The sequence below is a fragment of the Choloepus didactylus genome, chromosome 2 (genome assembly GCF_015220235.1).
Source record: "Choloepus didactylus isolate mChoDid1 chromosome 2, mChoDid1.pri, whole genome shotgun sequence".
Lineage (NCBI taxonomy): Eukaryota > Metazoa > Chordata > Mammalia > Pilosa > Megalonychidae > Choloepus > Choloepus didactylus.
In genome coordinates this window covers 57,787,145-57,800,367 of record NC_051308.1, presented here as the reverse complement: position 1 = coordinate 57,800,367, position 13,223 = coordinate 57,787,145, and the positions used below count along the sequence as shown (strand labels likewise).

General features: G+C 46.6%; 1 protein-coding gene and 1 pseudogene across 2 annotated transcripts; both read right to left on the bottom strand.

The window, feature by feature from the left end:
* Window positions 1-549: 549 nt before the first annotated feature.
* On the bottom strand, window positions 550-8,200 carry LOC119526134 (tubulin alpha-8 chain). 2 transcript variants are annotated; one of them, XM_037825029.1, is made up of 5 exons: window positions 8,104-8,200; window positions 6,279-6,501; window positions 5,261-5,409; window positions 3,319-3,999; window positions 550-936 (listed from the first exon to the last, which is right to left on the bottom strand). In XM_037825029.1, exons 1-5 carry the CDS (start codon window positions 8,104-8,106, stop codon window positions 643-645), a joined length of 1,350 nt encoding a protein of 449 aa, XP_037680957.1. In that variant the 5' UTR covers window positions 8,107-8,200; the 3' UTR covers window positions 550-642. The 2 variants fall into 2 exon arrangements, with proteins under 2 accessions (XP_037680957.1, XP_037680958.1); XM_037825030.1 differs by lacking the exon at window positions 8,104-8,200 and adding an exon at window positions 7,488-7,712.
* A 3,032-nt stretch (window positions 8,201-11,232) lies between these two features.
* On the bottom strand, window positions 11,233-11,549 carry LOC119515901 (annotated as a pseudogene).
* Between the last annotated feature and the right edge of the window lie 1,674 nt (window positions 11,550-13,223).

Genomic DNA, 13,223 nt, shown 5'->3' with positions numbered 1-13,223 from the left:
AGACTTGAGTTGCTAAAATGGAAGAAGGGGCGCACGGATAAGACACATGCAATGCCAGAGCTGGGCCATTAGGGAATTAAGACATCAGGGCAGAGCCCTAAATGGTAAGACGGCTGCTCCAGATTGGCTACTGAGTTGAACCTCTAGTGCCTTCTCTTCGCCATGTGGTAGGAGGATGGGTAAAAATGCTTGATTCCTTCCAGGTTGAAGAAGTGAGACAGACTTGTGTCCCAGAAGCTTGGTACAGATAAGCCTTTAGCAGCTTTCACTAGAATTTCTAGAAGGTTTACCTTCCCTGTGGTGGGCTGTGGCTAAAGGATGTACCATGTGAACACAAAGTGCCAGAGCCCAGGTCCTGAGCCTGCGAATATTTGTCAGGATGGCCTGCTCACCCAGCAAGATGGTAGTGGCCATCCTCCTGGCTGGAATCTCCAGGGGCAGAGGCCACCCTGCCCCTTAATCTGCAGGATGCAAAAGGAAGTTGGAGAGGCTAAAAAACACCCACTGCCTGGGCAGAATGGAACACACAGAATTCTGTATCACTTGAGACATCGACTGTATTTATAGGGGGTTGGGGAAAACAGTGGAATATGAGATACAAAACTGGGGAGATAGATGGGGTGCTGCACGTACCAGGACCCCCTAGAACTCCTCACTCTCATCCTCGCCACCCACCGACTCTGAGCCCACTTCTTCATAATCCTTCTCCAGAGCGGCCAGGTCCTCTCGTGCCTCAGAGAACTCCCCTTCCTCCATGCCCTCACCCACATACCAATGCACGAAGGCCCTCTTGGCATACATCAGGTCAAACTTATGGTCAAGGCGGGCCCAGGCCTCGGCGATGGCTGTGGTGTTGCTTAGCATGCAGACTGCCCGCTGCACTTTGGCCAGGTCCCCCCCAGGCACCACTGTGGGGGGCTGGTAGTTGATGCCAACCTAAGAAGAAACCGGAAATAGTATTAGGGTCTAGTTCCATGTTCCCTGGAAAGGGTCTGTATAAGGATTCCCACAACTGGGGAAGGGAAAGTCATCTTGTGTTTGGCATTTGCTAATCTGTAAGAAATATGGGGATAGAGGACAAATACACCAATTATTGGAGACTGAATCATGCCCCTCCACAAAAGGCATGTTCAGGTCCCCAACCTTGGTCCTATGGGTGTGAACCATCTGTAAAAAGGACCTTTGAAGATGTTATTAGCTAAGGGTGTGCCCAAACTGAAAGACAGTGGGCCTTAATCCAGTATGGCTGAAGTCCTTATAAGCAAAGGAAATTGGGCACGAAAGGAGAAGCCACAGGGAGCAGCCAGAAGCTAGAAGTCAACAGAACCCGGAGGAGAAAGGAGGAGATGCTGCCATGTGCATTGCCAAGTGATGGCAAAGCCAAGGAACCCCAGGGATTGTCAGCCAGAAGATCCTGACCCTGGGAGGAAGAAAGCCTTCTAGCCTCTGAACCTTGAGCCAAAAAATTCCTGTTAAGCCAGCCTTTTGTACGGTATTTGTTTTAGCAGCTGGGAAACAAAAACACCACCACAAGGGAACAGACAAATCCAGAACCTGGGACATTCTAAGAGACAAGACTAATCCCTTCAAAAAGTCACAACTGGTCAGTCCTATTTGGAAATACGGTGTTTGAAGATGTGATAAGTTAAAATGAGGCCCAACTGGATTAGGCAGGTATTAGCTAATCCAATATGACTAGTGTTCTTATAAAGAGGAGGAAATTTGGACATGGGAAAGACAGACAAGAAGCAAGAACACCATTTGGAGAAGGAGGCAGAGAACAAAGTGCTGCATCTACAAGCCAAAGGATACCAAGGATTGGTGGCTGCCAGAATCTATGACGAGATGAGAAAGGATTCTCCCCTACAGGTTTCAGAGGGAGCCTGGCCCTGCTGACACCTTGGTTTCAGACTTCCAGCCTCCAGAACTGAGACAATAAATTTGTTTAAAAAAAAAAAAAAGTCATTATCAAGAAAAAGGAGAGACTCTTATACATTAAAAGACTTCAGTAGATCCTTGATTTTGAAGAGCTGACTATAAAAAACATTTGTGGCACCAGGGAAAGTTTGAATACAGAATATTTTTATTTGGCGGAGAATTAATATTGTTAGGTATAAAAATGTATTTGTACATTATATAAGAGATGCCTTCGTGGTGCACTTCAACATTCAGATGTCAGAAGTATAATAGCTCTAAGTGTGTTTAAATGGAATAGTAAAATAAATAAATAAATAAAGCAAATATAGTAGAGAGATGTTAAATCTAGGTAGTGGAGATACGGGTGTTAATTGTACAGTACTAGTCTTCCTACTTTCCGGTGGTTTAGATAATTAATAGTTTAAAAATATGAAACTTTTTGTGAAGATCTCCAATTGAATCCAAACTTCACCTACTCTAAACATTGGTCTATTTAGCATATATAAATACATTTCATATTCATTTTTTTTTTTTAAAGGCCATTCAGCTCCCTTAGAAATGCCTCTAGGGACAGCAACCTTACTACTTCCTAAAGGCACCCTGTTCTTCTTGTGAATAGCTACAGTTCTCCCTAATATGGAGATGGAAACACAGTCTGCTTCCCAGATACCCTACCCCTGTCATTTCTAGTTCTCAGCTACAGAATGAGACCAGCAAGCAGTTATTATCTTTACAACCACAGAGGAGTTCCTGCCGCCCCTTCCTCTGGGTCACTCATCCACAGCAGGGTAACAGGGCCGGAAAGCTGTATATATTTTCTAAATGCCACAGCTGCTACCTCTAATCTCTCTCGATTCTTAGACTGGAACAAAACCCATAAAACTTAAACTAGGTCATATGCCCAGTGCCCTCTGGGAATGTGAGCTGATAAAAGGGTGGGGTATAGACCAGTTCTTCTTTACTTTGAGACGAAGGAAGTGCCTTCATAGACACAGATCACAGGAAGCCTTCTGATCCAAATGCTTTCCCATTATCTGAATGGTAGGCCCTTCTAGGCTTCCCTTCTGAACAGGAACCATATTAGGTGGCTGTGTCCCCAGCACACAGGAACAAGCTAAATACGTCAGATCCTTTCCCCCAATTTGACTGGCAAGCCTGGGGGATGCCTATTTGCCCAGTTAAGTTACACAAAACTGACACTTTTCTTGACTTAAGAGCTCAAAGGCCTGGTTCTGGATAAGTTGAGATCTACCAACTTAAAAACAGCCTCTAGAGCTGTTCTTTGCCCCTATTCTTTTCATCCCCAGCCCATTTGTTCTTTATGCCTTCAGCTCTATGGGAATCTCCCTTCTCAGCAGGTACACAGGCCACATGCAAGTCCCTCTTTTACCCCCAACTTGCCTTGAAACCCGTGGGACACCAGTCCACAAACTGGATTGTGCGCTTGGATTTGATGGTGGCGATGGCAGCATTCACATCCTTGGGTACCACTTCTCCACGGTAGAGCATGCAGCAGGCCATGTACTTGCCATGGCGGGGGTCACACTTGACCATCTGATTTGAGGGTTCAAAGCAGGCATTGGTGATTTCCGCCACTGAGAGCTGCTCATGGTAGGCCTTCTCGGCCGAGATAATGGGCGAATAGGTCACCAGGGGAAAGCGGATGCGGGGGTAGGGCACCAGGTTGGTCTGGAACTCAGTGAGATCCACGTTGAGGGCCCCGTCAAAGCGCAGGGAGGCGGTGATGGAGGACACAATCTGGCCAATGAGCCGGTTGAGGTTGGTGTAGGTGGGGCGCTCAATGTCCAGGTTACGGCGACAGATATCATAGATGGCCTCATTGTCTACCATGAAGGCACAATCTGAGTGCTCCAGAGTGGTGTGGGTGGTCAATATTGAGTTGTAGGGCTCCACCACTGCTGTGGACACCTGGGGGGCTGGGTAGATGGCAAACTCCAACTTGGACTTCTTGCCATAGTCAACAGAAAGCCGCTCCATCAGCAGGGAGGTGAAGCCTGAGCCAGTGCCACCCCCAAAGCTATGGAAGATTAGGAAGCCCTGAAGCCCGGTGCACTGGTCTGTCTGGGATAGAAGACAAACACTGTTAAGCATGCAGATGGCATATTGCCTGCCTCCACTTCTTCTCCTGATGGAATCCTTTTCTGCCTAGAAAGCTGTGACATAATACTATTGTTTTCACTTCTGTATTTAAAAGAAAAAACAAACAAACCAAAAAACCCCAATACACTTAAGTATGGTTTATATTTAAATGTATGAATTCTGTTGCGTGTACAGTTTGGTGATTTTGATGTGTATGAATCTTTGTAACCACCAAATCAATCAAGATACAGGAATTTTCATCACCCGCAGAAAGTCCCCTCATGCTTCTTTGCTTCACCTCTGTAGAAGGGAGAAAAGAATACCTACAAGGGGCTAGGAATTCTTGGGAGACAGATGACCTAGAAAGGCAGGTGGTATGTGTACAGTGGTAGGAGGAAGGGGACGAGGGTAAGGTGGACCACAGGATTTGTAGCCAGAGAGATGGGCCCCCTCAGCTTTGTTGCTTTTGCCTCCTAGTCTGGGGGTGGGTAGTAGCTCGTTGAGCATGCGGATTCCCAGGCCCCACCTGAGCTAGAGCCCAAGAACCTGCAGGTTTAACAAGTTAACAAGTACCCTAGGTAATTCTGATGTAGCTGTTCCTTGGATCAGAAAATCAGTAATCTATATCAAACATATGGGCAAAAGCAACAAATTTTCACTTTTTAAGAAAGTCTAACCTAGGGGGTGCTTTATTTCCATTCTTGAGGTGGGGAGCACAAATCCCATTCCTCAGGTCATTCCAGGCTCCTCAGAATCTCTATTGAGCAGCAGAAAATATGTCTAGATGACAGAACCAAAGTCCTGGCTCCTTGGTGGCCTCATCCTGGTTCTCAGTGCCTCAAGCAACGGACGGGGTAACCAGAGGAAGTGGTTAAAAGCTAAGCAGCTGGAAAGTTCTGCCTAGGAGTGTAAGAACAGCCAGCCAGGCTGCAAGGCAGCTTCCTCCTACATACTGGGGCTAGAGATGGATCCTAGTTCAAAGAAGGTCTGGCTCAGACAATCAGGCCTGGCAAAGTGAGGAACAAACAAGCAGGGCAGAAGCCTCAGAGTAGACACACTCGGGATTGAGTGGGTTGTTCAGGCCTCTACCTCTAGGTCCACACCCAGGACACACAGCTCCCTCTAGGGGAAGCAGTACTGAGGGACAGGCTAGAGGAAAGAAGGATGAGGACGTCAATGGCAGCAGCCACAGGCCCATGGGTGGGTTCCCTTTCTTCCCTCTGGGGCACGTGGTCCTGCTCACCAGCTTTCGGATTCGCTCCAGCACCAGATCGATGATCTCCTTCCCCACAGTGTAGTGGCCACGGGCATAGTTGTTGGCAGCATCTTCCTTGCCAGATATCAGCTGCTCGGGGTGGAAGAGCTGCCTATAAATGCCAGTTCTTACCCCATCTTGAGGGGAAGAAAGAGGGCAAAGGTAAGGGAGGCTCCTCAAGAGAACAGGCACCTGAACCTTTGCTGCCAAGCACCCCCAGGTGGAACTGACAACAGAGTGATGGGCCCGGGGCATTCTGGAGGCCCACTTCTGGGCCTGGGGGGAGAAAGCCAGGGGGTGCCCTCAACTGTCCCTCCCCTCCAATCTCAGCCACTTTATTCTGCTTGGTGGAGGGATCAGAGAAGTGTTCAAGGGAATCTCACTTGACTTTTGATTGGGGTATAAGAATGCAGACTAATGAAGAAAATCCAGCTCACAGTTTAACATCTGTGGTGTCTTTAGGAAGATGAGAGAGGGGGTAAAATTTTCAGGAGGAAATTGAGGAGATTCAGATGCAGAAGGAAGGAGAAAAGCCCCTGGGAGCCAGCAACAGCCTTGTTCACAATGGCCCACATCCTATTAGGGGGCCTATTTCAGCTAAAGCTGAGCAGGGGCCAGTATAAATGTCTCAGCTCTTGGTTCCTTAGGCAATGTTATCCTCAGAGTCTGGGGGAAGGGAAAAGGATGTTTAAACTTTCTGCTATTATATCCACTCCCTTTCTGCAGCCTTTATTCTCACTCTGACCCTGAGTCAAACATCTGGCAGTTTCTGGGCAGAACTGTTTGACTGATCTCCCTCCCTGAGCACAGGAAGCCCCCAGGACCCCTCTGAAGACAGAGTCTAGACAAAAGCAGCAGATTTCAGTGTTGTTCTTGGCAGGAGGTTGCCTGCATTCCAAATGTCTTTCTCCTAAGCAGAACTTCCCACTGACTTTGGAGCTGACAAAAAAAGAAAAACAAAACCATCATGGGCTGGGAGAGGAGCACCCCCCACAGCCCCACTCACCTATGACAGCAGGCTCCAGGTCCACAAAGACTGCCCGGGGCACATGCTTGCCAGCCCCTGTCTCTCTGAAGAAGGTGTTGAAGGAGTCATCACCACTTCCCAGAGTCTTGTCGCTGGGCATGGTGCCATTGGGCTGGATGCCGTGCTCCAGGCAGTAGAGTTCCCAACAGGCGTTGCCCATCTGCACCCCGGCCTGGCCCACATGAATGGAGATACACTCACGCTGGGGGGGGGGGGGGTGCAGAGCAAAGTGACATACTGTGAGAGGTGTGGGGAGGAAGGTGGGGATGTGAAAAAGCCCCCCCCCACCCCCCGGAGCAACCCTTACCTTTCCTCCCTGGAGGCGGAAGCCTCGAAGTCTGCTACCTAGTCTGAAACCCCCCAAAAAACTGGGGTCTCTTTCCAGGACTTCCCACACTTTAAACTAAACTACCTCTAGGCCCTCATTTTCTTTTCATTTACTCAGGGTTTAAGAACAAAGATGATGAAGCCTAGGTCTTCTGGTGTAGGAAGTAGAGAGAATCATAAACCAAGTAGCCAAATCTCCCCCCAACCCTTGGCTGGCTGGGGCAGCTTGGAAAAGCTCAGAGTCCTGTATTCTGAGTCAGGCCTACCAGGAGCTCCTCAGCTCAAGCTCTGGGGACCATGGCAGAGGCTCTCTGCCTCCTACACATTCTGAAGAGGCAGCACACTCCTAGTTCAGATCCTCAGATTCACTGAGGCAGTGGCGCTACAGTTTGAGCCATCCTGAATGCTCACCCACCATCCCCTTTCTGGGGGACATGTACCTACTGCAGGACAGACAGGTTGCTAAAAGCAGTGTCGCTCCAGGGTCAGAGCAGAAGCCAGAAGGCCCAAATCACTTTTGCATTTCTGTGGAGGATAGACTCTCCGGCCTTCTGATCCTTCACCCCAGCCCACAATTAGAGGATCGGTTTGAAAGGGCTGCACACATCCCAGATGCACAGGAGGTGTTCTAGGAGGCCAGCTGGCAATACCTAGCCATCTTAGGAACTACCCTCTAAGACAGCTTTAGAGCGTTTAAAAGGGCTCAGAGCGGATGCAGGGATCAAGATAGGGCATGGGGGCTTGTGTGCCCATCTCAAATCCTTAGGCACCAAAAGAGGAGAAAATTGGAACACAGGACATTCTTTCCCTGTCTCCAGGAGCTTACTGAAAGCCCGAGGCCAAAGGTCGTGGACCTCTCACCTCAGGGCTGGAGCCCGGCCTCCAAGAACGAGTTCTGAACTAGAGAAACCTGTTGGAGCTTCCTAACCATCCCAGGTCCAGCGTCCAGCGCTGGAGTGTGATCTCAGAGGGAGGCGGGAGTCCGGCTCGAGGCGGGTGCCTCTTTGTCCCGGACCGCAGCGGAAGAAAGATGGGGCGGGTCCTAGGTCTCCTGCAGATTCCGGGGCGCGCTCCACAGCCGGGCCGAGACTGCCGCCCCGAGCTTGCGCGCAGCGCAGGTATGACCCGCCCCCCTCCACGTTCTCGCTGCGCCGGCCCCCGTTATACCTCTCACTCATCTCCGCAGTCCCGGAGTGCTACTGAAGCGCTCCGAGTTTTTCTATGCCGCACTCTGCCCCTTGGAGGAGGGGCGTAGGAAAGCAGAGCTTGGACTCTCCAGGTATCCTTAGCCCACCTCACAGCCCACCCTCACCATGAACTCCCCCAAACACCCGCGCCCCGCGCAGCCCGCCCACACCCTAAACAGCCCCGGCGCCCCCTTCCCGCTCAGCCTGCCCTTACCTTGGGCTCCCCGGGCACCCTCTCCCCGCGCAGTACCCCCTCACCCCTGACTCGGGTGACCCCAGCTCCCTCTCACCATGGTTACTCCGCTGGTGAAGTCTACAGAGGGCCGTCGACTGCAGACGCGCTACGAGTCTCCAGTAACACCAGGAATCCCAGCGCCGGCCTGCTAGTGGGTTCCTATATATCCGCGCCGAGCCGCCGGCCGTGCCTCACGCCGGGACTCCCATTGGGTCGCGGCGGGAGAGGGGCCGCCCCTCCGCGCCTCTCACTGGGCGGGGCCCCCACCGAGGCTCTTCCCCTCTCTCTGCTATTGGGCGGACACTTACGAAATGTCCCCGCCGGAGCCGGGTATTGGACGGTTTGTAAAGCCAAAGGGAGGGAAAGTCTCGGGTCGGAGTCCTTCGGCTCAGCTCGACTCTCTTCTCCGACTATGCAATTGTCCTGGGTCTGAGAGGGTCACGCTTTGGGAACACTTTCATTTCGTTTTTATTTTAGATCTTTACATGAGTAAAACGGCGGACTGGTTCGAAAAGTGCCTAAGCCTTGGAGAGTGGTGCAGATTCAGCTCAGCAGCCATTGGAGAAGGAAAAATGTGCTGATAAGAATCAGGTGCTGGGTACTTCAAAGGCAGGATAAAATGCAGCTGAATGGGGGTGGGCAGATAGGTGTGGGAGAGCAATGCAGGTGCAGGTAATAGCACAGATTCCCGAACCTGAAAAGCATGGGAATTTGTGGGACGAAAATGGAAAAACCGGGTGCGGCCTTGAATGCTAGACTGAAAAGTTTGCACCTAGTTCTATTGGCTATAGGGTGCGTTGAGGGTTTTTGAGTGGAGGGGTGAAGTGATCAAAGCAGCATTTTAAGTAATACATAGATGTTACTTGTATATTATTTGTTCCAGTGGTGGTTTCATATTATTCCATGCTGAAGGTCATACATACATTTTTCCCTCCCAGGCTGTTTGTTAGCTACCTTAGGTTTCACTACTAAATACATAAGAGTAACAGATTAGCTCCTTTCCTAGTTTAGGAAGGTTAATTGACATTTATTTTTATTAAAGGGCTGCACATCCCATCCCACAATGATTACCCTTAATATTTGTACAGCACATTTCAGAGGAACCCAAAGCGTCCTTGTCTTCCATTCATTCTTCCTAGTGGAAAGGTGACTGCACCCAGTTTATGTAGTCAGGCTTGGGGTTGTGAATTCTTGCCCCCAGGAAAATCTACAATTACAAAGACTCTCAGCTGATAGAGCCCTGGAAGACTCAAAGTTACTGTTTCACAGGCCAGTGAGACATCAGAGCAGTTGCCTCCTGGATTCCTGCACCCATTTTCCACAAATCTCCACCTATATCATTCTAAACTGTCCTGAAATATTTTTTTAAGGTAAATGCTTGTTCAAGTGACTCAGGCAGATTTAAGTTCAGGGAGCAAAAGTTAACTTAAACTCTAAAAAGTCTTCTTTTGTCTCAACCCCTGGAATTTTAAAAGGCTGCCTGCTCTAAAGTGGGGTGCCTCTGGTCAGGGGATGAGGTGAGAATGTTTGGGGGTGAACAATCAAGTAAGTGTTTTGAAAATCAATGAATATATAAACCTAAGGCATGGTTATTCATAGCCTGCCACTACCACACAAGCAACACAACTCAAATGCAGCATCCTACTGAAGGATGGGCATATCAATGGTTATACACTCCAAAAAGCATCAACTTAATACAATCACCTATCTCTTCCCTGCCTTGTCTTGTTAGGCATTCAGTCTACATGCTGACAGAGTCCACCAGTTAAAAATATTCTACTATTCCTCTACTGAAGAGAGTTTACTCTGACTCAGGAATTCTAAGTTTATTTGAGACAGTGACATCCTCAGTGTTATTTTTGGAAATTACATAAACCTCCCATGACAATATGTTTCTTTATGTCACACTAAATAAAACCAGTCCTTTTATAAAGCATTTGTATTTATTTTCTATTATCTATACTGCTTCCAAGTATAGATTTTTATTTCTAGTTTTTCCTCCTCCTTTTCTCCATATTACCCACTGATCTCAAACTCAGTGCCATTGCAGATACTGCATTTTTTCAAATCTCTTCAGGAATTGCAAATATTCCAAAATTCACAGGGAAAGGTCCTGGATCAGCTCCAGTTTTCAAATACTCTAAAGGGTCCTTTCTGTAGGTGTACTCACTCCCATCCTTCCCTACCACATAGCAGTGAAATGACACTGTAAATTGAAACAACAGCCACATTCAGTTTGGGCAAGGGAGGGTCAAAAGAAGATGAAGAGGCTCGTGAAAACAAGAATATCCTGCTCATCAAGTGGTGAAGAATCAAGGTAAACAACCAGGCCATGCTTCAGTATTTATTCTTTTTTTTTTTTTTTAGAAATATGAAACTCATTAGTTTATTGTATACAAGAGCTGTCTTTTTGTTCTTACACATTCATATTTTTATCAGAACTTGTTCTTTGCAGATGGGACAAGTTGAAGTTAATCACTTAACATGAGGGCTAAAGCTTTCCCATTGACATTTGTGAGCTTTTTAAGATTATCTTTGCCCTGGTGTATAATCTAATAGTAGCTCTTCCCTATTTCTTAGGCCTATTTGGTCAGGATTTAGCTTCTGAGGTTCGGATCAACATATGAACAAGCTGATATAAGTCAGGTAACCCTGGATCATATATACTCCAAAGAATTCTAAATTCTTCTATGAATAACTACGGCTCTGAGTTCTGTCTTTAACCATGAGTTAAAGGTGGTAGGGTTCAGAATGCCACAATCTGTGGAGAGCCTACTATTAAAAGGCATATATCTACCTTTCTTTTCTTCCACATCTTCCAAGTAAAAGAGTAAATGAGAACGGTGGTTAGTAGATTCAGCATAATTAGACAAAGGAGGATAAAGAGAAGGGGCTGAAATCACAGTTGGGGTAGTCAGTTTATCTACAGTCCTACAGCCTTCACTTGTTATCTTGACTTCTGGTTTCCTAAGGGTGTTTTTGTTTTTGTTTTGGCTTTTGTAAGGAGTTTTTAAAATTATTAGACAAACTTATTTGACACGTTAAATTAGGCTAAGAAAAATATATGTAAAGGCATAAGAAGAATCATAGTCTCATAGTACTTCAACATGCATAGTGGTCAAAAGTAATAAATGTGGAATGGATCCCAGGATTTAATGGCAATAACACCCTGTACAAATAAATTTCAGGCTTCTAACTTCACTGAATCCAGTACTGAACATGTGTCTTTATTTTTCTCAGCTTCTTCCAAGTCTTTTTCAGTTTCTGATAACTATAGATCAGTGTATGCAGCTTCTAACCTGCTCTGGCAATTTGGGATCATCATCTGGGACCCTTGTAAGATCTCTGCCTGCTTTTTAATGGCATAATTTTCACCACCTTCAGCTCTTACTTTTTCAACCTTTTCTTCTTGTTGTTTGGCTTCTTTTTCATGCATCACTTTCTCTTTGACCTCACCATACCGTTTTTGATCTTGATCTTGCTGATGTGAGGATCTGCCATAGTCTCCATAGACCTTTGGGCACCATGAGAGAACAGAGAGCACAAAGGGCTCAGCAGGTACCTGTTGCCTGGTCTTCTCACTGCCTCCAGGGACCATTGGGATTTTCTTTGAGATCACACTCTAACACCAAAACTTTTTGGAGGAAAGACCGATGGCATCCAGGGTTCCTCTGTCACATGGGAAGACACATGACAATGTCTGCTGGTCCTCCTTCTCCTTCGTTCTGGTTTCAAAATGACTTTCTCTTGGGGTATTTTCTCTCTTAGCTTCTCTCTCAGTATTTATTCTTGAGCCAGAGCTAAGACTGTACAGGCAGTACTGGCTTTCAACTGACCGAAATTACTTACAAATGATGGTCACCTTAATATAGTTGCCCAAAGCAAGTGCCTTCCTGAGCTCACTTTCCCTGTTGTCTTAGCTTGAAATTTACCTCCTCTGACTGGGGTAACTGCTCCCTGGACTGGAACTCCCAGTTTCTACCCAATCCCGACTTCACATCTCACATCAGGGCCCCAGGGCAAACGGGGGAAGGGATAATGTATAAACTCATGGGAGTTTGCTTGCTCTCTTCTTCCTTCCTTGGGGCAGTGAGTGTCCTAGTCCAAGTTCTATCTCCTCACTCGTTACCCCACTGCTCCCATCATAGCTCATCCTGGCTCCTAACCTGAAGTAAACTCTGTCTGGGATCACTGGGCTTGGATTTTGAAGGGCCCCTACTCTAATTGTAGCAGAGGACTTGTTTCTAGAATCCCAAAACTGGAAACATTTGTTATAAAACTATGCTTCTGGTAACATATCCTTTTTGCCTACTCATGTTTAACATTGTTTCTATTTGAGGCAAAATACATTCCAAGTTTCAAACCATCCACTTCAAGCGAAGTTGGTGGACATTTCTGCCACTTAACCCTAATTTCTGTTTTTTAGATACCCATTTCAGAAATTTAATTTTCCAAACAGAAGAAAATCTTGGTTAAATTGAAAGGTTGGCGCTGCTGCAGTTAACACCTTTATTTCCTTAAGACAGCCATGTCACGGCCACACTGATGAACCATCTGCACAATCCAGGACATCTGTTTTTATTGTCTTTGTCAAATGGCAATGAAAAAAGTGTGGTAATAACTAATTTTTAACCCACTATTCCTGCATCAGAAATGTAATTCACTCTAACCCCTAATCCAATTTTCAAAAATCTGCATGAACTACTGTAAATTAGTAATGATATAGCATTTAGCCAAACTTGTTTTAAATTCCCTTAACAAACATTTATTGAACTATTAAAGTGTGGCAGAAGTTGGGCCAGGCACCAAGACTATAATAGCAAACCGGATATTCTTGGTCCTTAAGATCATGAAATTTACATTCCTTAGGGGGTGAGGAAGTAGTTAAGTGTTCAATTTTGAAATGTATATTAAATGGAAATGAAAGGGCATCCAATTTTGAAGGAAAGCTCTGAGGTTTAGGTAACTTGCCTTTGCATAGGACCATTAGTTATAGTCTTTTAAAGACATTTTTTTATTGTGAAAACGACATACATTCAGAAAAGTGCACACACAAAACTCAACACTTTATCATGTAACCACAAATAAGATAAAAAAACAAAACAAAAAACATTACCAGCATTGCAGAAGCCCTCCTCTGCCCTCTCCAAACCATTATACCTTCCTTTATCATAA